Source organism: Ovis canadensis, chromosome 7 (genome assembly GCF_042477335.2).
Source record: "Ovis canadensis isolate MfBH-ARS-UI-01 breed Bighorn chromosome 7, ARS-UI_OviCan_v2, whole genome shotgun sequence".
Classification (NCBI taxonomy): domain Eukaryota; kingdom Metazoa; phylum Chordata; class Mammalia; order Artiodactyla; family Bovidae; genus Ovis; species Ovis canadensis.
This window is the reverse complement of record NC_091251.1, coordinates 38,503,179-38,528,562: the sequence shown is the minus strand read 5'-3', so window position 1 is coordinate 38,528,562 and position 25,384 is coordinate 38,503,179. Positions and strand designations below refer to the sequence as shown.

At 37.5% G+C, this 25,384-nt stretch overlaps 2 protein-coding genes across 2 annotated transcripts; one reads left to right on the top strand and one right to left on the bottom strand.

Moving 5' to 3' along the window:
* The first annotated feature begins 1,326 nt into the window (after positions 1–1,326).
* On the top strand, positions 1,327–2,268 carry LOC138444147 (olfactory receptor 4F3/4F16/4F29-like). Its single transcript, XM_069597473.1, has one exon. It carries the CDS (start codon positions 1,327–1,329, stop codon positions 2,266–2,268), a length of 942 nt encoding a protein of 313 aa, XP_069453574.1.
* Positions 2,269–13,192: 10,924 nt separating this feature from the next.
* On the bottom strand, positions 13,193–16,800 carry LOC138444208 (olfactory receptor 4F3/4F16/4F29-like). The gene is made up of 2 exons (XM_069597506.1): positions 15,903–16,800; positions 13,193–13,275 (listed from the first exon to the last, which is right to left on the bottom strand). Exons 1-2 carry the CDS (start codon positions 16,798–16,800, stop codon positions 13,193–13,195), a joined length of 981 nt encoding a protein of 326 aa, XP_069453607.1.
* Positions 16,801–25,384: the final 8,584 nt, after the last annotated feature.

Below are 25,384 nucleotides of genomic sequence, written 5' to 3'. Positions count from 1 at the left end.
AGAAATTGAGTAAATAATAAATTAGGAAAGGAGAAATTGAATAGATAATAAATTCCATTTGTGACCCAAAAGGCTGTAATGCACCAGGCTCCTCTGTCCATGGGATTTGCCAGGCAAGAACAGTGGAGTGGGTGCCATTTCCATCTCCAGGGAATCTTACCAAACCAGGGATCAAACCTGCTTCTCCTGCTTGGCAGATGGATTCTTTACCACTGCGGCTTCAAAAAGCCTGTGGCTCAGTGGTAAGGAATCCACATGCAATGCAGGAGCTGCAGAAGATGGGAGTTCAATCCCTGGTTTGGAAAGATCCTCTGGAGGAGAGCATGACTACCCACTCCAGTATTTTTGCCTGGAAAATGCCATGGACAGAGGAGCCCAGCAGCTACATTCCATGGGGTCCAAAGGGTTGGACATGACTGAAGTGACTTCACACCAGGGAAGACCTTTCATCACATTATGAATTTCATAATTCTAAGCTTTTCAAATCATGTGTAAGTACCTTAAAGCAGTGTTTCTCAAATTACTTGCACCAAAGGATAAGTTTATTTTTAATTTATACTCTTACATAGACTATTATTTTGATAAAATATCAAAACAGAAACTTTAGTGCCACTGTAATGTCAAGCTGCTAGAGAAGTTTCTAAATATTCAATCACAGACCCTCCACAAAATATGACACAAACTGGTAACAGACACTTCACAGACTTGTGCCTCTCTGTGTGGGCCACTTTTTCATTGCTTCAAGGAGTTCAGATATGAATGGTCATAATCTATGCCTTCAAGTTTACAATCCCCTTGGTGAGTTAGAACTGTACTTAGTTCAATATAATACACAGGTTAGTAAAATAAATGGCTAGTAATAATAAAACAAGAATTTGTAGATGTGGTAAGCATCTGAGTAACACTGAAGATGAAATGTTCCCACAGGAAGGGCCAGAGGAAGGTAACTTCCTGAGAGATTGCAATAGTGATTAGTTCTATATGACTGAGGTAGGTCATATTAATTTAAAATCCAAAGTCAAAAGCTTTGGGGTTGAATTCCTGTTACTCTTGTTGACCATCGTGTATTTCAGGAGTAATATCAGAGCAGTCACCCGGAAAGGAAAATGAAAGTATTAAATGGAAAGCCAACTTTGTGGTCGAGAATAGCTCCACAAGACAGCAACTAATTTTTCTGTGTGATCACACTGCAAAGGCTGTGAGGTAATTTTCATGCAAGAGTAGAAATAGGCTTGCATAACTTTGGTTTCTCTTCTAGTTTATTAACATAATCATCATAATTTACATTTTTCTGTTGTCCTTCAGGTAGCCAAACCTACAAAGTCAATGTATGGAACAAATCAGTCTATGGTGTCAGAGTTTGTGTTCCTGGGACTCACCAATTCCTGGGAGATTCAACTTCTCCTCTTTGTGTTCTCCTCTAGTTTTTACATAGCAAGCACAATGGGAAACTTGCTCATTATGCTCACCGTTATTGCTGACCCTCACTTACACTCCTCCATGTACTTTCTGTTGGCCAACCTCTCCTTCATTGACCTGGGATTTTCTACTATCTTTTCTCCCAAGATGATTTATGACCTTTTCAGAAAGCATAAAGTCATTTCTTTTAGTGGCTGCATCACTCAGATCTTCTTCATCCACATCATTGGTGGGGTGGAGGTGGTGCTGCTCATTGCCATGGCCTTTGACAGATATGTTGCCATATGTAAGCCTCTCCACTATCTGACCATCATGAGCCCAAGGATGTGTGTCTTCTTTATAGTGGCTGCCTGGATTATTGGCCTTATCCACTCCATGGTTCAACTGGCTTGCGTGGTAAACTTACCCTTCTGCGGCCCAAATGTGTTGGACAGCTTTTACTGTGACCTTCCTCAGTTGATCAAACTTGCCTGCATAGATACGTACCAGCTAGAATTCATGGTCACGGCCAACAGTGGATTCATCTCTGTTGGCTCCTTCTTCATTCTGATCATTTCCTACATTATCATCATTCTCACTGTTCAGAAACAGTCTTCAGTGGGTTCATCCAAGGCTCTGTCCACACTTTCAGCTCACATCACTGTAGTAGTCTTGTTCTTTGGTCCTTTGATGTTTTTTTATATATGGCCATTTTCCTCCACACACCTGGATAAGTTTCTGGCTATATTTGATGCAGTTCTCACTCCTTTCCTGAATCCTGTTATTTACACATTCAGGAATCATGAAATGAGGGTTGCAATGAGGAGAGTATGCAAACAGCTAGTGAATTACAGGAGATCTCTAAAGTGATGAGCGATTTCTTCACTGTATTGTGAAGAGCTCTTGATTACTAATGTTCAGTGTTGATGGTCACAGTCAGAAAGAATCTTGTTTGTCTTTGATTTGATTACAGAAAGATATTGAGTCCATTTTGTCTTTTACTTAGGAAGCAGAGACATTCACCTTTGAAAAGAGACTTACATATAGAGTATTTAAAATCAAAGTATACAGAAACCTTGAACCTAAATTCTTAAGGAATAATGTTTATAAGAAGTAATTTTTAGAAATACCTAAGAGGGAAGATTTCTTTAAGGCCTTCAGAACAGGGAGAAGTATCTCCTAATCTACCCTAATTTGGGATAACTTCTATTTACCTTGAATATATCTGCAAACACCCTATTTCCAAGTATGTCCATATTCATAGATATCAGGGTTTAAAATTTTGACATGTCTGTTTGGTGGACCCAAATCAAGCCACAACAGTAGTATAAGTAGTATAGATAGCTGAAAACAGAAACAATTGTAGGACAACTACCTGTTAATGAGTGCAAATATATTAATATTGAAAATACATAATAGCACAAACATTAACTTTTCATAAGTAATTAACTATACCTTTCATGGAGTATGTAAAGTCAGCATAAGGTGCAAAAAATTACTTTTTTAAGCTAAAGAATCTCTAAGTAGGAAAATTACACATAAAAATAACATTTAGTTCTTTTAGTCAGGAGCAGAACAAATACATCAATATAAATTTGTCATGTCATTCTAACAGGGAAATCCAAATTCTAGGAAGGAAAGTTATGACCAACTTAGATAGCATATTCAAAAGCAGAGCCATTACTTTGCCAACAAAGGTCTGTCTAGTCAAGGCTATGGTTTTTCCAGTGGTCATGTATGGATCTGAGAGTTGGTCTGTGAAGAAAGCTGAGTGCCGAAGAATTGATGCTTTTGAACTGTGGTGTTGGAGAAGACTCTTGAGAGTACCTTGGACTGCAAGGAGATCCAACCAGTCCATTCTAAAGGAGATCAGTCCTGGGTGTTCATTGGAAGGGCTGATGCTAAAGCTGAAACTCCAGTACTTTGGCCACCTCATGCGAAGAGTTGACTCATTGGAAAAGACCCTGATGCTGGGAGGGATTGGGGTCAGGAGGTGAAGGGGATGACAGAGGATGAGATGGCTGGATGGCATCACCGACTTGATGGACATGAATCTGAGTGAACTCCGGGAGTTGGTGATGGGCAGGGAGGCCTGGTGGGCTGCAGTTCATGGGGTCACAAAGAGCCAGACATGACTGAGCGATTGAACTGAACTGAACTGAGTCTTCATTCAATACAGTATTTGGTGGTAAAGCATTCCTAAGTTAAAAAAAACAAACCTATCAAAAACTATGAACTATGCAAACTTTGCGAAAATATTAACATGTATCATTTTTTCTTTTTAGTATCATTATTTAAATATTATATAGTTTAATTTATATTTATATTCATATGTATGTATATATGACCAAGGCAAACAATTTACTTCTCGAAACTTCAATCTGCATTGTATTTTGTCTTTTAATATCCTATTTCAGACTTTGGAATAAGCAGACATTTTATCATAGGATAAATTTGTCCTTTTATTTTCCTTGATGAACAAAACCAGATCCTATTATGTTGCATTGCTACTCATATTTTGAGGGACTATAATTACTTCTAATACAGTTTCAATCATCCATTTTATGATTTTAGCTAAAGTAATTAACATTTATTTCACAGATGGGACTGTTAAAAAAAAGAATGGCAATAGTTTAAGTGGAAAAAACTGATATTTTTAAATTAAAAAGAACTTATAGTTGATTTACAATGTTGTGTTAGTTTCAGGTATACAGCAAAGTGACTTCAGTTTGTGTGTGTGTGTGTATGCGTGTATGTATATATATTCTTTTTCAGGTTCTTTTCCATTACAAGTTATTACAAGATATTGAATACAGTTCCCTTTGCTATACAGTAAGTAGGTCCTTGTAGTTTATCTATTATATATATATAGGAGTGTGCGTGTGCTTGCTCAGTCACAACTGATTCTTCATGACCCCATGGACCACAGCCCGCCAGGCACCTCTGTCCACATGTATATGTTAACCTCAAACTCTTTCCCCTTTGATAGCCATGTTTGCTTTCTATGTCTGTGAAAAAGAAATGAATTTTGTAAGTAAGTTCATTTATATCATATTTTAAGATTTCATAAGTGATAGCATATGATATTTGTCTTTCTCTAACTTACTTCACTTAGTATGAAAGTCTCCAGGTCCATCCATGTTGCTGCAAATGGAATTATTTCATTCATTTTAATGGATGAATAATACTTCATTGTATATATATATATATATATATATATATATATATATATATATATATATACATCATATCTTCTTTATCCATTCATCCATTGATGGGCATTTAGGGTGCTTCCGTGTCTTGGCTATTGTACATACTATTGCTGTGAACATTGAGGTAAGTGTACCTTTTTAAACTAAAGTTTTCATCTTTTTTTTAGATATATGCCCAGGAGTGGGACTGTTGGATCATATGGTAGCTCTATTTTTAGTTTGGCAAAAACTGATTTTATTCAGAAACTACTGCAATATGGAAAAAGAGATCTTGGTATGGAAGTGTGGTCAATTCCCAGGCTTCCTTGGTGGCTCAGTGGTGAAAAATCTACCTGTCAATGAAGGGAACATGGGTTCCATCCCTGGTCGGGAATATCCCACATGCTGCAAAGCAACTAAGCCCACGCACCACAACTATTGAATCTGTGCTCTAGAGCCCACGAGCTGCAACCACTGAGCCCTTGTGCCTCAACTACTGAAGCCCGAATGCCATAGAACCCATGATCTGCAACAGGAGAAGCCACTGCAATGAGAAGCCCAGGCACTGCAACTAGACAGTAGCTCCCACTTGCTGCAACCTGCAACAAGCCCGTGCAGCAACGAAGACCCTGCACAGCCAAAAATAAATGAATAAAATGATATAAAAAGAAATGAGGTCAATTTCCAATACAATTAAAACAAGTGGGAATTTACTGCCGAAGAGAAGCAGTTGGAGGCAGGGAGCATGGCAGTGAATGGAAGTACCTAAAGATATGAAGAATTCTTGCTAAACTGACTTTACAGGTGCTTACTGAGGGCAGGAAAGGATGATCAGATATCAAGAATAGAGGTTTAGAAATTTTATTAGGTGTCGAGGCTAGGGAATTTCTTCTATAATAATTTAGCAGGATTCTTGCTATAACTGGGCTATGCAAGCCCATCAAGGGTGTGCCTCAGGTTGAGATCTAGTGGAGAAGAGGGCTCAGAAGAGTCTGAATAAAGTTTGGTCAAGAACAGAGTCTTTGTCAACTTAAAGGTGGAAAATTGAGAATCTTCTGTTATTTATAATTATTTATTAACTAACAAAGCCCAGGAACACTGTAAATATAACCCCCAAGGGCCACAAACATTTTATTTACTTACACCTTTTTTAAAGGTAGCAAACATTATTTTTAAGTAGCAAAAGTGAACACATTTGCTAACATGAACCGAAGAAATGAGTGCTCTAGAAAGGTATGTCACACACACACATATACACACCCTCACCATGACCAATGATTCAGTACTTAATCTTATTTAAAAATTACCCAGAAAAGATCCACTAATTACTTTATTAAAACTAAACCCAAATTTTAAACAAGTAAGAATCATAGAGGTTATATTCCAGTGGACTCATTCTAAATCTGTCAGAATTAGAATTCTAACTGATTAATAAATGATTTTACATTTTCCAGAATTTTAAATCCTTGTTTTATATACCATTTTGATAAGATCAGAGAGAGGATGCATACCTATGTTATTAAAAAAATTATTAAACCTACCTGAGTTGTATAAGAATTTATTTTGATTATTTGAATTTGGATTCTCATATAAAAATGCTCTGAGTCATAATTTCTTTGAGAATTTTTTTTCCTGAAAAAGATGGCATATATAAAACAGTAAAAATTCAGTTTTCCTCGTTTGGGGGAAATTTGGGGAATATTAGATTCAAAATAGTACTTAATCTCCATAAAGCAATACTAACAGAATTTCTTTAAGAGGCTTTATTTTATTTACTAACAAATCCTTGAAGTAGGAAAATACTTCATACTTATACAGTGAAGGATAAAAACTCCTCAATTCTTTAAGCATAGTCACACATAAAACTACTAGGCTCAGTTCTGGAATTTCAGCTATAGGTCAAGACTTAGATATACAAAGAAATTAAAATTAAAAGTATAGGTGGATACATGAAATCTCATATTGAATCTCTAATCAAATTTCTCTTCTATTTCCAATGGAAATAAGACAAATAGATAAAAAAGGAAACAGGCAAATAGGTTGAAAAATAAAGGTCAACTAACAAACCAAAATCTCTATTACCTCTCAACTGATGGCAAATACGTCTTCATTATCCTAAGAGAACTACCAAATGTTTTAGGTGTTAGTGAGGTATTCTTGGGTTTTTAAGGGATATAAGCCCTAGATGATGACATCCAGTGCCCTTCTAATCTGGTAGGTAGAGTCCTTACTGGTCGTGAGTCCATTATTAACACAGCAGAGAGGAAAGCATCAATAAGCTATGTCCATTTGGTAATGTAATTTACCCTTTGTTCTAATTGGAAAGTATCTCATATGACTAAATAACTGAATATATTCCTTCTGTTGACCAATTACACTGTTATAGTCATGGGAATTCCATGTGGTCATGAGAATTCCATGTGCTCATGATACTATTTAATAGTATATATGAAAAATAAAACTGTATTGACAGTATATCCTAGAAATGCCACATCTCATTTTGTAGACCCTGGAAGCACTTGCACACTTGTATAACACATGTGAAAATATTTGTTAGCACCTTGTGAAGCAAATTTTGGACAAACTCAAATATCCATTAATAAGACAATGTTAAACTGTTTTGATGGTAGTTCTTTAATTACCTTCTTATATATAATTTTCATTGTGTCCACTATGCTCTGTAAAACTGAACTTTGTGGATGGGTCAACCAAAGGCTCTTGCCCTCTGGTTTCTGCTTAGGTGAAGCTATTGGAAGCTGTTGCAGGAAGGTGGAGGAGAATAAAGTGATAATGATAATAAGTCCCTTACCTTCCTTCCTTCTGAGGGTTTTTTTTTTTTTTTTTGGCAATTACTGCATTTCTCCACCAAAGCTCTATCACTGGTGGCCTCCTGTTGCTGTGGCTCTTTCTCTGAGTTATGGTCCTGTACCTCTCATTGCCCCTCAGCTTTAGGGGCAGTAATGCCTCTCTGTTATTGCTAGTCCTGGTAATCCTGGCTGGTAATCTAAATGGACTAGACAGCCATTTGGTGAATTTCAGTCAGCTCCTGCCCTTAGCCATTCCAAGACTTGATCAGTTGCACACGTGCAAAGCAGCCGTGGTAACAGGGATGGAAGCTGTGCAAGTGCTGAATACCACAGACTTCCCCTTAACAAAGCTGATCTGTGTACGCTCATAACAGAATCCCAGCCTGCCAATGGAGGAAACCAATTAGCATCATTTCCTGGGGAAAATAGCTAGATACTTGGCGATACATTGATTACATTGGACCTCTTTTATCATGGAAGAGGCAGTGATTTATCCTAGGAAGAATAGATACATATTTCACAATGAATTTGCATTAGTAGTCTGCTATCATGGCTTCATACTGTGTCAATTCAGCTAAACCAGAACTATGTTTCCAGAATTTCCTTCCATGTATGCTCCCACATTAGGGTTCACCACAAGGAAAGTTTGGGATTTGGAAGAAGGAAGTGAAGTAGTAGCCATTTTTGTTCTGAAGGCCATGAAAGGTAAAGTACTGTTACAGATCGCGCATGGGGCTGGCTCACCTTGCTGGTGTGGGACAACAACTTGGGCCTGTAGCTCCTCTAGCTCTTACTGGATTTCCACCTCAGTTCTTCCAAGTCCTGGCCAGGAGCATGTTTATGATGAAGATCATCAGCTTACTCAGCAGGTCACCTGCATCATCAAAGTTGGAAGCAATGAGAGACAGAGATGGTTCTAGTTTATCTTGATCTTCATTTCCTGTCTCCTTCCCTTCCAGAGGTTCTTCAGGCTTCAGGATCAGCATGAGGTTAAATGGCCATGAACTTATACTGCTTAATGGTCTCCACCATTGCATAAAGTCTAATGCCTTTAAGAACTCTCTATTCTAAGTCACTCATGTGATTCTACTCTGATCAAACTCTGAACAATACACCTTCAACATGTTTATCAGCCTAGTCTTTTAAAGATTTACAGAATGCCTTATCCTTTCGATGATATCTGCACAACATTGTATCTTACTAGGGGAAGATAGAAAATCAAGTATAATAAGGGGCCCGTATACATATGGAACTCATTCCATTTATATGTACTATCAGTTATAAGCAACTAACTTGATTTGTGGAACGGCCTGCAGAGATAGAGTTACCCTGGTAGTTGGAGCACCACTTCTGATAATGACATGCTATACTCTAGGATGGCCTATAAGTCTGTGATAAGCTACAGAAGCAATTTGTTATTTTCCTCCTTCTGTGTCCCTAATGAAACATTTAAAGAAGAGTTAATACCTATCTTCCTGAAACTATCCAAAAAGCTGCAGCATAAGGAACATTTCCAAACTAATTCTGTGAAGCCACAAACACCATGATACCAAAACCAGATAAAGATAATACAAAAAAAGAAAATTACAGGTCATATCACTGATGAATATAGACACAAAAATCCTGAGTAAAATGCTAGCAAACCAAATCCATAACACATTAAAGATCATACACCATGGTCAAGAAGGATTTATTTTAGGGATGCAACCATTCTTCAATATCTGCAAATCAATCAGTGTGATACACTACATTAACAAATTGAAGAATAAAAACTATATGATCAAGAGACACAGGAAAAGCCTTTGATAAAATTCAACACTCATTTAAGATAAAAACTCTCCAGAAAGTGGGTAGGAGAGAACTTACCTAAACATAATAAAGGCCATGGGCTTCTCTGGTAGCTTAGCAGGTAAAGAACCACCTGCAATGCAGGAGACCCCGGTTCAATTCCTGGGTTGGGAAGATCCCCTGGAGAAGGGATAGGCTACCCACTCCAGTATTCTTGGGCTTCCCTGGTGGCTCAGATGATAAAGAATCCATCTGCATGTAGGAGATCTGGGTTTGATCCCTGGGTTGGAAAGATCCCCTGGAGGAGGGCAAGGCAACCCACTTCAGTATTCTTGCCTGGAGAATCCCCATGGGCAGAGGAGCCTGGTGGGCTACAGTCCATGGGGTTGCAAAGAGTCAGACACGACTGAGTGACTAAGCACAGCACAGCACACTACAAATCTACAGCTAACATCACACTCAACAGTGAAAAGCCGAAAACACTTCCTCTGAGATCAAGAACAACCCAAGAATATCCACTCTCACCACTTTTATTCAACATAGTTTTGGTAATCCTAGCCACAGCAATCAGGGAAGAAAAAGAAAAACAAGGAATCAAAATTGGAAAAGAAGTACAATTGTCACTGCTTGCACATGACAAGATATTATATATAAAAAATCCAAAATATGCTACCAGAAAAGTACTAGAGCTCATCAATGAATTTGGTAAAGTTGCAGGATACAAAATTAATATACAGAAATCTGTTGTATTTCTATACACTAATAATGGAAGATCAGAAAAAGAAATTAAGGAAACAATCTCATTTACCATCACACTGAAAAGAAAAAAGTTACCTAGGAATAAACCTACCTAAGGAGGCAAAAAATCTGTACTCTGAAAACTATGATACTGATAAAAGAAATCAGAGATTACATAAACAGATGGAGAGATATACCATGTTCTTACATTGGAGGAGCCAATGTTGTCAAAATGACAATACTACCCAAGGCAATCTACAGAATTAATGAAATTTCTATCAAAGTACCAATAGCATTTTTCATAGAATTAAAGAATTTTATATGGAAATAATTTTTTTGTGTGTTTCCTTGTATGGAAACACAAAGGATCCCAAATAACCAAGCAATCCTGAGAAAGCAAAGCAGAGCTAGAAGACTCAGACTCCTTCACTTCTGACTGTACTAGAAAGCTACAGTAATCAATACAGTGTGGTACTGGCACAAAGTCAGAAATAAAGATCAATGGAATAGGATAGAAAGTCCAGAAATAAACCTACACACTTATGGTCAATTAATCTACAACAAAAGAGGCAAGACTATACAATGGAGGAAAAACAATCTCTTCAATAGGTGGTGCTGGGGAAACTGGACAGCTACATGGAAAAGATGAAATCAGAACATTCTCTAACATCATTCACAAAAATAAATTAAAAATGGATTAAAGACCTAAATGTAAGATCAGATAGTATAAAACTCCTAAAGGAAAACAGAACACTTTGACATAAATTGAAGAAATATCCTTTTGAATTTGTCTACTAGAGTAATGGAAATAAAAGCAAAAATAACAAATGGGACCTAGTAAAACTTAAAAGCTTCTGCATAGCAAAGGGGACCATAAAAAAAAAACGCAAACAACAAAACAGCCTATAAAATGAGTGAACGTATTTGTAAACAATGAAAATGATAAGGAATTAATCTTCAAAATATAAAACAATGTATAGAACTCAATATCAACAATTCAATTAAAAAAATGAGCAGATCTCAAAAGACATTTATCCAAAGGAGATATACAGATGACCAAAAGTCATATGAAAAGATATTCACAAAGCTAATTATTAGAGAAGTGCAAATCAAAACTACAATGAGGTATTACCTCACAGTGGTCAGAATGGCCAACATCAAAAAATCTACAAATGATAAATGCTGAAGAGAGTGTGGAGAAAAAGAAAGCCTCCTAGTGTTGATTGGACTGTAAATGGGAACAGCCGCTGTGGAGAACAGTAAGGAGATTCTTTGAGAAACTAAAAATAGAGTTACCATATGATCCTCCAGTCCCACTCCTAGACATATATCTGGAGAAAAACATAATTCAAAAGGATACATGCACCCTAAAGTTTATATCATCAGTATTTACAGTAGATAAGACATGAAAGCAACCTAAGTGTCCATCAACAGAAGAATGGATAAAGATGTGATGTGTATATATATACACACACCTGGGAGAATCAGTTCAGTTCAGTTCAGTTCAGTTCAGTCGCTCAGTTGTCTCCAGCTCATTATGACCCCATGGACTGCAGCATACCAGGCTTCCCTGTCCATCACCAACTCCCAGAATTTGCTCAAACTCGTGTGCATAGAATCAGTGATACCATCCAACCATCTCATCTGTCATCTTCTCCTCCTGCCTTCAATCTTCCCCAGCATCATGGTCTTTTCCAATGAGTTAGTTCTTTGCATCAGGTGGCCAAAGTATTGAAGCTTCAGCTTCAGCATCAGTCCTTCCAATGAATATTCAGAGCTAATTTTGTTTAGCATTGACTAATTTGATCTCTTTGCAGTTCAAGGGACTCTCAAGGGTCTTCTTCAACACCATATTTCAAAAGCATCAATTCTTCAGCACTCAGTTTCTTTATGGTTCAACTCTCACATCTATACATGATTACTGGAAAAACCATACCCTTGACTAGATGGACCTTTGTTGGCAAAGTAATGCCTCTGCTTTTTAATATGCTGTCTAGGTTTGTCATAGTGTGTCTTTCAAAGAGTGAGTGTCCTGGGAGAATAGAATAGTATAAAACACTCAGACTTTTGAAACTTAGAATTTTATGAAGAATTTAATTTAGAATTTATATTTTCTCAAATTTGGCATATACGGGGCTGAATAAGTCTTTGTTCTGGGGGGCGGGCTATACTGTTATCCTGTGCATTATAGGATGTTTAGCAGCATTTCTGGCCTCTACTCATTCAGTTCAGTTCAGTTCAGTCGCTCAATCATGCCCGATTCTTTGTGGCCCCATGAACTGCAGCATGGCAGGCCTCCCTGCCCATCACCAACTCCTGGAGTTTACCCAAACTCATGTCCATTGAGTCAGTGATGTCATCCAATCATCTCATCCTCTGTCATCCCCTTCTCCTCTAGCCTTCAATCTTTCCCAGCATCAGGGTCTTTTCAAAACAATCAGCTCTTTGCCTCAGGTGGCCAAAGTATTGGAGTTTCAGCTTCAGCATCAGTCCTTCCTTTGCTTACATCATTTCATTCATTGAAAGCCCAGTGTGCTTTCTCTTTATTTATTTTATTTTTTTAAAAATATAAATTTATTTATTTTAATTGGAGGCTAATTACTTTACAATATTGTATTTGTTTTGCCATACATTGACATGAATCCGCCACAGGTATACACATGTTCCCCATCCTGAACCCCCCTCCCTCCTCCCTCCCTGTACCATCCCTCTGGGTCGTCCCAGTGCACCAGCCTCAAGCACCCAGTATCATGCATTGCCTGGACTGGCGATTCATTTCATATATGATATTATACATATTTCAATGCCATTCTCCCAAATCATCCCACCCTCTCCTCTCCCACAGAGTCCAAAAGACTGTTCTATACATCTGTGTCTCTTTTGCTGTCTCGCATACAGGGTTATTGTTACCATCTTTCTAAATTCCATATATATGTGTTAGTATACTGTATTGGTGTTTTTCTTTCTGGCTTACTTCACTCTGTATAATCGGCTCCAGTTTCATCCACCTCATTAGAACTGATTCAAATGTATTTTTTAATGGCTGTGTAATACTCCATTGTGTATATGTACCATAGCTTTCTTACCCATTCATCTGCTGATAGCTTTCTCTTATATTTTAGTTTGGAGCATTTTGAAAGTCTTCATGAAATGTCATGGTTCTTTATGTACTTTTAATTCTATCTTTCATGGAGTCATTTGAATACTATTTTAAATGCTTTCTCTCTCCTCACTCAGTCCTATGAAACTTTGAATATGTATAGGAATTCTTTACCTATTGGCTTTGGTGGAAGTGGGAAGAATGTTTGCAATTTCCTTTTGCCTAGGTTTCAGATAATTATCAGATTTCAGTTACAGAAAACTTGTTCTAGTATAGCAGTGACAGTTATTAGCTCTTTACTTCCGGAGGTAAATATTCTTCAGTGTTTAATTCACCCTGGCTCTATACCTATAAATAGAGGCTAACTCCTTAGAGATGCAGAGTAAACTTAAGAGGTACAACTGACACTTGGCTATAATATTTCAATGTTTACTTCTGGGGTCTCCAGTTAAATATACACAATTTTACCATAGCTCTAGATGTCTCCATGGAACAAATGCATAAAACACATAAAGAGAATGACTTCCTTGTACCATTTGCCATTTATTGTAGTGAAAGTGAAAGTTGCTCAGTCGTGTCCGACTCTTTGTGACCCCATGTTCTTCTATAGAGTCCATGGGATTCTCCAGGCCAGAGTACTGGAGTGGGTAGCCTTTTCCTTCTCCAGGGGATCTTCCCAACCCAGGGATCAAACCCAGGTCTCCCGCATTCTTTACCAGCTGAGCCACCAGGGAAGCGCTTTATTGTAGTATATGTGGCTAATATGTTTTTAATGATATATATCATATACCAAAAACTTGGGCTGGGCCTTGACAATATGTTAATCCCGTGTCACTGTTTGTGCTATTGAGCTATTGTGTAAGGGATCACTTCACTTTATTTCCCTCAGACTCCTTTTTAAAGCTTCAAATGCCTCTTTATTCTGGAGTCTTTTTAAAAGTTAGTGACTAAGTGTGTATTTACCCTATTAGTAACTTTCATAATTTTGTAGATTTGGGGTTTTGTTTATTTTTATATGAAAATTCTGTAATGAGGTGCACTATTTCACAGTTTCCAAATGGTCAAGGATATCTATAGTGCTGGACATTTCATTACGCATCATGTCAATCTATCAAGACTGTACCATGTCTCACTATCTCTACCTTTATCACTCTGGTCTAAGTCAGCATCATCTCTTGCTAGAATTATTGCAATGGCTTCTAATAATTTCCCTGACTGTATCCTTGAAGCTCTGAAGCATGAAGCAGCCAGAATGATCCATTTTCAGCTTACATTGAAAATGTAAGCCTGTTGTTCCCTAGTTCAAAATCCAGTTGCTTGTCTCATTTTGTATAATAACCAAAGCCTTTATAAGAGGATATATATATATATATATATATATATACACATATATATATATATATATATATATAATTTCAAGTAATGAGTTGGAAGCAAAATAATCACGTGTTAAAATTCTGACAAAGTTTGCACAGCTTAGCTTTGATGGACTTATTTAAAAAAAACTTAGAAATGCTGTAGTACCAAATATCATATTACATCAAGACTGGAGTTTTACATTCACCATCACAATGACATAACACATTTATCTCAGAGTGTTCATTCTGCTTTGAACTAGAAGTGGTAAATATTACTATCCATCTATTGTTTAATTTTCTTAGCATAGATTCTGTTACCCAAAAAATTGACTGTAAAAAGAAGTTGAAAAAAGATGAAAGAGAAGAAAAAACTATTTTTCAAAAAATAAATACAATTATGTAAAACTTTAAGTTCTTTTAATTTCCTTATGGAGATGGAGTGTGGTATGTATTACAGCATCTACAGTGTTCCTTACTGTGGGTCAGTTGAAAATATGAAAGAAACTTCTGTAAGTGAGCCCTACCCTTGCCATTTAGTTATTCTCCTTTCACTCACTTTCCAGGGCTCAGCTCCCAGGACCAAAACAATCAGTCTTTCAAAACATGAAACTGATTGAGGAGGTAATTTATAATAATTACAAGAGGGCAATTTTAAAGGGGAAACAGTAAGGGACATTCAAAGGGAAAAGAGCAGCAAATTCTGGGAAGTGGGGAAAGGAAGAGGAATAATGGGAGGGGAAGAAAAAGAGAGAGGAGAGGAAAGGGGGAAAAGTTTTTCCTAGCCCAGAGACCATAAGTGGCTGAAGAAAATTAAAGAGGAAGACATAGGAAGAAAAGAGGCATGAAAATGTAATGGGTTTGAGCAGCATAATTCTAATCACAGAGAAAATCCTCGTGTTTCTCAGCTCTTTGTATTCTAAGAACAGTTCCTTTGGTTTCTATTGAGAGATACGTGACCTCATACATGGTTGTTCTCAAAGATACTGTGTGTTTGCTCTTGAAGATTCTGCCATCTTTGCACAACCCTGGCAGAGAGCCAAAGGAAGGGTAGAATGTGGGCAAGCTGCAGTATCCAATAGGAAGGCTTAGTTTAGTCCTCACTTAGCACGTCTCCTATTGGGTGCTAGGAATTCCTGACCATGAGGCATGCTTTGTTAGAAGGAGTCAGACAGGTTCTCCCTGTTCTTAGAGCCTTAAAAAAGTGTTCCATGTTTTGTATTTCTAATAGTTACTACACATAAACATTATTCCTTAGGATCTGAGGCTCAGATTACTATAATATTTGAATATAAATGCTTCATATGTAATTCCTTTTCTCTTTTCAGAAGTGAATTTTGCTACCTCCTAAGTGAAAGACAAAGTGGACTTGCTATCAGTGTGCATAATGAAACCAAAGTAGGATAAAGAAAAGTTTTCCTCTGAGTTCGATCATCAGCACTGAACATCATTAATTAACAAGGGCCTTACAATACAGGCATCAATAAAGAGATCTTTCTATAACTCACTAACTGTCTGCATACTCTCGTCATTGCCACTTTCATTTCTTGATTCCTGAATGTATAAATGACTGGATTCAGGAAAGGAGTGAGAACTGCATAAAAGATGGCCAAAAACTTATCCAGGTGTGTGGAAGGAAATGGCCATGTATAGATAAAAATCAAAGGACCAAAGAACAGAGCTACTGCAGTGATGTGAGCTGAAAGTGTGGACAGAGCCTTAGATGAACTACCTGAAGAGTGTTTCTGAACAGTGAGAATGATGACAACGTAGGAAATGATCAGAATGAAGATGGAGCCAATAGAGATGAACCCACTGTTGGCCATGACCATGAACTCTAGTTGGTACGTGTCTATGCAGGCAAGTTTGATCAACCGAGGAAGGTCACAGTAAAAGCTGTCCAACACATTAGGGCCACAGAAGGGTAAGTTTACCACAAAAGGCAGTTGAACCATGGAGTGGGTAAAGCCTATTATCCAGGCAGCCACTAAAAAGGAGATGCACATTCTAGGGTTCATGATGGTCAGATAATGGAGAGGCTTACATATTGCAACATATCTGTCAAAGGCCATGGCTATGAGCAGCATCATCTCCACACCACCAACGATGTGGATGAAGAAGATCTGAGCAATGCAGCCTCTAAAGGAGATGACTTTATGCTTTCTGAAAAGGTCATAAATCATCTTGGGAGAAGTGACAGAAGAAACTCCCAGGTCAATGAAGGAGAGGTTGGCCAACAGAAAGTACATGGGAGAGTGTAAATGAGGGTCACAAGTCACAGTGAGAATAATGAGAGAATTTCCCATCATGCTTGCCACATAAAATGTGGATGAGAACACAAAGAGGAGTAGCTGGATCTCCCAGGAGTTGGTAAGTCCCAGGAGCACAAACTCTGCCACCACAGACTGATTTGCTCCATCCATTAGCTTTGTTAGCATTACTACCTGAAGGAGGACAATAGAAAACATGTAAATCATGATAATTATGTTAATAATAAATTAGAAGGAAAGGGATTACAGTTATGAAAGCCTATTTCTACATTAGCATTAGAACTGACCTAATATGCTCGTGACCTTAAAATGTCTTTACACAGGAAAACTGATGGCCATCATATGGGGCTATTCTTAGCACCTTATTTTTTCTGCATTTAATACCCTCTGCTTCCTCCCAGGATTGATGCCCTGTTTTACTCATGAGATACAAGATGTTCAGCCTTAGTATAAGGAATTCAACCTCAACCCTTTGAATTTGGGTTCCAAACCAATATGATCCAATCCTAGTTACAATGAACTAATCACTACTGCCATCTCTTTCAAGCCTACAAACTTTCATCTGGCCCCACCCATGGGAACACATTTACTTTCAATATTATTTAAAGGTTTACCATATTTACACAGTTTTGGCTTACTATTAGTAGCTTTTATTTTATTGTCCCTGTATTATAGTGAACTGATAATAATTCTATCTTACCAAGTAGACTCTAAGCTTCTTGAAGGCAGGGATTTTGGCTTATTCATATTTGTACTCCCTAAAAAGTGGTCCAGAGAGGGGCAGGTCCATGAACTGTCTGTTACCAATTTGTATCATACCAGGTAGAAAGTCTGTGAGTCAGTATTTAAAAACTTCTCTAAAAGGGAACCCTCTTACACTGTTGGTGGGAATGCAAACTAGTACAGCCACAATGGAAAACAGTGTGGAGATTCCTTAAAAAACTACAAATAGAACTGCCTTATGACCCAGCAATCCCACTGCTGGGCATACACACAGAGGAAACCAGAATTGAAGGAGACATGTGTACCCCAATGTTCATCGCAGCTCTGTTTATAATAGCCAGGACATGGAAGCAACCTAGATGTCCATCAGCAGACGAATGGATAAGCAAGCTGTGGTTCATATATACTATGGAGTATTACTCAGCCATTAAAAAGAATACATTTGAATCAGTTTTAATGAAGTGGATGAAACTGGAGCCGATTATACAGAGTGAAGTAAGCCAGAAAGAAAAACACCAATACAGTATACTAACACATATATATGGAATTAATTATATATGATAATGATAACCCTGTATGTGAGACAGCAAAAGAGACACAGGTGTAAAGAACAGACTTTTGGACTCTGTGGGAGAGGGAGAGGGTGGGATGATTTGGGAGAATGGCATTGAAACATGTATACTATCATGTAAGAAACGAATCGCCAGTCTAGGTTTGATGCAGGATACAGGATGCTTGGGGCTGGTGCACTGGGATGACCCAGAGAGATGATATGGGGAGGGTGGTGGGAGGCGGGTTCAGGATTGGGAACTCAGGTACACCTGTGGTGGATTCATGTCAATGTATGGCAAAACTAATACAGTATTGTAAAGTAAAAAAAATAGAATTACAGAAAAAAAGAAACAAGAAAAAAAAAAAAGAAAATGTATACAATAAGAAGCAATTGGTAGAAAAACATTGCTGAAGGGTTCCCCATGAAGTTCCCCACGAAGTTCACTTAACTAAAAATGTATTTTTCAATTTAAAAGCTATGACATTCTAACATGTATACTATCATGTGAATTGAATCGCCAGTCTATGTCTGACGCAGGATGCAGCATGCTTGGGGCTGGTGCATGGGGATGACCCAGAAAGATGTTCTGGGGAGGGAGGTGGGAGGGGGGTTCATGTTTGGGAATGCATGTAAGAATTAAAGATTTTAAAATTTAAAAAATAAAAAAATAAAATAAAAAAATAAATAAAGATAAGAGAAAAAAAAATGTACATGGATCTTTAAGACCCAATGTTCTGTGAAAAAGCAAGTTGCAAAATAAGTGAAAGTAAACAGTATTATGTCTCCCAAAAAAAAAAATAAAATAAAAGCTATTTGAAATTAAACATTTTCTTCCTCCACCTGAAAAAAAAATTAAAGCTTCTCTAGCAATTTGATATACAGTGATGCCAAGTTTTGTACTTTATAAAAGTAATAGTCCATGAAGAACTAGAAATAAAGGGAAAAATCTTATCCTTTAACACAGGTAATTTGAGAAACATTGTCTTAGGGTTCTTAGCATATGATCTGAAAATCTTAAAACTATGAAATGCACAATGTAGTGGAAACCATTTTGTATAAATCTCTGTATAAGCCCTTATCCCAGTATCATGTGATTATTAATTCTAGAGATACAACATAACTTAGTGAAGGGAATATGGGTTTTGAATTTAGATTTCAAGATTTATACTAAAGTTCATCCATTGATAGCTTTATCTTGGACAAGTTGCTTAAATTCTTAGAGCTTCAGTTTATTTACGTATGGAACTGCAATTAGTAGAATAACTAATGCATCGAGACATAAGGTGATAGCAAGTGAGGAAGTGTTAGTCGCTCAGTCATACCGGACTCTTTGTGACCCCATGGACTGCAGCCCACCAGGCTCCTCTGTCCATGAGATTTTTCAGGCAAGGATACTGGAGTGGGTTGCCATTTCCTTCTCCAGGGGATCTTCCCCACCTAGGGATCGAACCCATGTCTCCCAAATAGATTCTTTACCGACTGAGCTACAAGGGAAGTTAGGTGATAGTAAGTATTCAGTAAATATTATGCTTACTTTATTTCACTTGCCCTCATAGCACTCAGTACATGAGACATAATGAGAGTGAATAAGAAAATAAAACACTATTGACATACAGGGAGTAGCAGACTTTTCTATCAGAAAATATATTTCACAAATAAGAAAAATATTAATATTTACATTTTCTTAGAAATTATCTTGTATAAGTTTAATTGATTTGCTCTCAAAGCACACTGTATTCTAACAGTATTAACAGATATGTAATTGTTTGTTCAATTTCTCCTTCCCACCTAGGCTGCAAGTTCTACAAAGTTAAGAACTGCATCTGCCTTCCTCAGTCCCATTCACTGAAAATTTACAATCAAAAATAATTGTTTGCTAAAACTCTGAATAACAAGTAAAGTTGTCCCTTGAACAATATGAATTTGGATTTTGTGAGTCCATTTACGTGTGGATTTTTCCATAATTATACAAAAATATACCCATAGAACATTGTGCAAAACTTATATTGAAGTGGATAGCCTGTCCTTATATAGACATAAGGTGATTAAAACAGTGTGCTAGTTTCCTTAATCTTTCATAACTTGGGTTTCTAAAATTACTTTACTATATAGTAATTGGAGACACTACCTATCAGTCTGTGATCACAAGTAAGTGTGTTTTAAAAACTCTAACAATGTTTCCAATGCTAAGTTATAAATATTATTGTGATGTTGTATACCATAAAGGGCTTCCCTGATAGGTCAGTTGGTAAAGAATCCACCTGCAATGCAGGAGACCCTGGTTTGATTCCTGGATCAGGAAGATCCACTGGAGAAGGGACAGGATACCCACTCCAGTATTCCTGGGCTTCCCTGTGGCTCAGCAGGAAAGAATCCACCTGCAATGCAGAAGACCTGGATTCTATCCCTGAGTTAGGAAGATCCCCTGGAGAAGGGAAAGGCTATCCATTCCAGTGTTCCAAGAGTATATATTCTGGCCTTGGAATACAAAATAAAGCAGGGCAAAGGGTAACACAGTTTTGCCAAGAGAACGCACTGGTCATAGCAAACACCCTCCTCTAATAACACAAGAGATGACTCTACACATGGACATCACCAGACGGTCAATACCGAAATCAGATTGATTATATTCTTTGCAGCCGAAGATGGAGAAGCTCTATACAGCCAACAAAATCAAGACCAGGAGCTGATGTGGCTCAGATCATGAACTACTTATTGCCAAATTCAGACTTAAATTGAAGAAAGTAGGGAAAACCAATAGGCCATTCAGGTATGACCTAAATCAAATCACTTATGACTATACAATGAAAGTGACAAATAAATTAAAGGGACTAGATCTAATACACAAAGTGCCTGAAGAATTATGGATGGAGGTTCATGACATTGTTCAGGAGGCAGTGATCAAGACCATCCTCAAGAAAAAGAAATGCAAAAAGACAAAATGGTTGTCTGAGGAGGCATTACAAATAGCTGAGAACGAGGAAACCAGAATTGAAAGAGACACATGTACCCCAATGTTCATCGCAGCACTGTTTATAATAGCCAGGACATGGAAACAACCTAGATGTCCATCAGCAGATGAATGGATAAGAAAGCTGTGGTACATATACACAATGGAGTATTACTCAGCCATTAAAAAGAATTCATTTGAATCAGTTTCTGATGAGATGGATGAAACTGGAACCGATTATACAGAGTGAAGTAAGCCAGAAAGAAAAACACCAATACAGTATACTAACACATATATATGGAATTTAGAAAGATGGCAATGACGACCCTGTATGCAAGACAGGAAAAAAGACACAGATGTGTATAATGGACTTTTGGACTCAGAGGGAGAGGGAGAGGGTGGGATGATTTGGGAGAATGGCATTCTAACATATATACTATCATGTAAGAATTGAATTGCCAGTCTATGTCTGATGCAGGATGCAGCATGCTTGGGGCTGGTGCATGGGGATGACCCAGAGAGATGTTATGGGGAGGGAGGTGGGAGGGGGGTTCATGTTTGGGAACGCCTGTAAGAATTAAAGATTTTAAAATTTAAAAAATTAAAAAAAAATAAAAAAAAATAAAAAAAAATTAAAAAAATAAAAAAACTAAAATTAAAAAGAAAAGAAGAGAAGCTAAAGGCAAAGGAGAAAAGAAAAGATATACCCATTTGAATGCAGAGTTCCAAAGACTAGGAAGGAGAGATAAGAAAGCCTTCTTCAGTGATCAGTGCAAAGAAATAGAGGAAAACAGTAGAATGGGAAAGACTAGTTATCTGTTCAAGAAAACTAGAGATACCAAGGGAGCATTTCATTCAAAGCTGGGCACAATAAAGGACAGAAATGGTATGGACCTAACAGAAGCAGAAGATGTTAAGAAGAGATGGCAAGAATACACAGAAGAACTATACAAAAAAGATGTTCATGACCGAGATAACCATGATGGTGTGATCGCTCACCTAGAGCCAGACATCCTGGAGTCTGAAGTCAAGTGGGCCTTAGGAAGCATCACTATGAACAAAGGCAGTGAAGGTGATGGAATTCCTATTGAGCTATTTCAAATCTGTGAAGATGATTCTGTTAAAGTGCTATAGTCTATATGCCAGCAAATTTGGAAAACTCAGCAGTGGCCACAGGACTGGAAATGGTTAGTTTTCATTCCAATCCTAAAGAAGGGTAATGCCAGAGAATGTTCAAACTACTGCATAATTGCACTCATCACACATGCTAGCAGAGTAATGCTCACAATTCTCCAAACCAGACTTCAACAGTACGTGAACTGTGAATTGCCAGATGTTCAAGCTGGATTTAGAAAAGGCAGAGGAACCAGAGATCAAATTACCAACATCTATTGGATCATCAAAAAAGCAACAGGGTTCCTGAAAAACATCTACTTCTGTTTCATTGACTACATCAAAGCCTTTGACTGTGTGGATCACAGCAAACTGGAAAATTCTTCAAGAGATGGGAATAACAGACCACCTGATCTGCCTCCTGACAAATCTGTATGCAGGTCAGGAAGCAACAGTTAGAACCGGACATAGAACAACAGACTGGTTTCAAATAGGGAAAGGAGTACGTCAAGGCTATATATTGTCACCCTGATTATTTAACATATGCAGAGTACATCATGCGAAATGCAGGGCTGGATAAAGCAAAAGTTGGAATCAAGATTGCTGGGAGAAGTATCAATAACCTCAGATACACAGATGACACCACCCTTATGGCAGAAAGCAAAGAAGAACTAAAGAGCCTGTTGATGAAAGTGGAAGAGTGAAAAAGCTGGCTAAAACTCAACATTCAAAAAACAAAGATCATGTCATCTGGTCCCATCACTTCATGGCAAATAGATGGGGAAACAATGGAAACAGTGACAGACTTTATTTTTCTGGGGTCCCAGATCACTGAAGATAGTGCTTGAGGCCATGAAATTAAAAGACTCCTGCTCCTTGGAAGAAAAGCTATGACCAAGCTAAACAGCATATTAAAAAGCAGAGACATTCCTTTGCTGAAAAAGGTCTGTCTAGTCAAAGCTATGGTTTTTCCGGTAGTCATGTACGGATGTGAGAGCTGGACCATAAAGAAAGCTGAGCGCTGAAGAATTGATGCTTTTGAACTGTGGTATTGGAGAATATTCTTGAGGGTCCTTTGAACTGCAAGGAGATCAAACCAGTCAATCTTAAAAGAAATCAGTCCTAAATATTTGTTGGAAGGACTGATGTTGAAGCTGAAACTCCAATCCTTTGGCCACCTGATGTGAAAAACTGACTCATTGGAAAAGACCTCAATGGTGGGAGTGATTGAAGGCAGGAAGTGAAGGAGACAACAGAAGATGAGATGGTTGGATGGCATCACTGACTCAATGGACATGAGTTTGAGCAAGCCCTGGGAATTGGTGATAGACAGAGAAGCCTGGTGTGCTGCAGTCCATGGGGTCACAAAGAGTTGGACACGACTGAGTGGCTGAACTGAGTGATATACCATAAAATTTTATAGTGATTCATTCATTATCAAATCAGCAAGGCTACCATGAAACAATTGTGTTGATTAGGTTACTTTGAGGCAATTATATTACTGCTTCTTCATTATCAGTATATAAATTGTTATGATTGAGTATCAGTCTCTGTCCACTTTATCTTTTCTTTTTTGATGTCTAGTGTTAGTAATATGTATAATATACACAATATTTTGTATCCTACAAGATATATAGATGTGGGTATAGACAGAAGATTTATCTTATAAACAGATGATGTAAAGTTACAGTGCTGTAAATATATCTTCTCTTCCTTATTACATTTGCACGCTACTATACTAAATGGCAACCCACTCCAGTACTCTTGCCTGGAAAATCCCATGGATGGAGGAGCCTGGTAGGCTACAGTCCATGGGGTTGCAAAGAATTGGACATGACTGAGCAACTTCACTTTCACACTTAATATAGGTAACCAACAGGGACCTACTGTATAAGCACAGGAAACTCTGCTCAATATGTTGTAACACCCTAATTCGGAGAAGAATTTGAAAAATAAACAGATACATGTATATGTATTATAAGTGAATCACTGTTGTACACCTGAAACTAACACATTGTTAATCAATTATGCTCTAATATAAAATAAAAAGTTAAAAATATTTTCTTTCTCTAGCTGACTTGATTTTAAGAATATAGTATGAATGTGTGTGTGGTCAATTACGTCTGACTCTGCAAGCCCATGGATCCCGATCAAGGGATCAAACCCACATCTCCTGGATTGTGGGTATATTCTTCACCCACTGAGCCTTGAGGGAAGCCCAAAAAAGAAGAGGGGGAGATATCAAAAATATTGGTTCTATGAAAAATTGGCTAAAATTTTCAGTGATGTAAAAAATAGGATGTAAATAAATAGCCTTCAACATAGGAGAATCAGACTGCAAATCTTATAGTAATATGTAATAGCAGATTATATACTTATAACAAGTCAACAAAGATAGAATGGATATAATTGGATGTTTAAAAAAACTTTAAAATATCCCTGATTGTATAACTGGTGAGATGCACTAAAGACTGAGAAGAGTTCTCAAGAGACAAAAAAATTAGAGACTAGATTATAAAAGTGAAGGGATAGGAAAAGAAACTATGTTAACAGGAGTACTAAAAAGAAAGAAGTATTAAAGAAAGTATGTATATAATGACAAGAAGGGAAAAGACAAGGACCACTTCATGAGATAGTTTAAGACTATCTTTCATGACTTTCTGGACCCACTCTTCAGAAATTTTATAATCATAAACAACATTTAATACTGTATTTCAGGTATCTTTTAGGCACTCAGTCTCTTGGAAGACATTCTCCATAAGTCTTATCAATTATACACATCAAGTTGTAAGGTTTATTTGCCCTTTGGATCTCCAATACCTTCAACTACTTAAGAACTGGAATTTGAGGAAAATGAGTTTACAGGGTAAAGAACTATAACCGTGAAGCCTGATAGGATAATGCTAATAGTGATTTACTTACCGTGAAATAAGTACTGAAAAAAAAATGCTTAGAAGAAGTCAAAATTAAAATTTCCCTAGATGTACTAAAAGGAAGAAAAATATACATCAAATATCATAATACAGAAACTTGCAATTTTAAGTGTGAAATTCTAGATGGAGACACCAGGATATGAAGTCTAGTCACCTCTTGTTTACTCACTAAGTCGTGTCCAACTCTTTCGTGATGCCACTGACTGTAACCTGCCAAGTTTCTCTGTCCATGAGATCTCACAGGTGAGAGTACTGGAGTGGGTTGCCATTTCCTTCTTCAGGGAATCTTCCTGACCCAAAGATCAAACCTGTGTCTCCTGCATTGCAGGTGGATTCTTTACCATTGAGCCACCAGGGAAGTGCCATGATGTCTAGTCACCTAGGAGTCACTTAATATCGACAAACCACCTCCTGATTCGGAGAAGGCAATGGCACCCCACTCTAGTACTCTTGCCTGGAAAATCC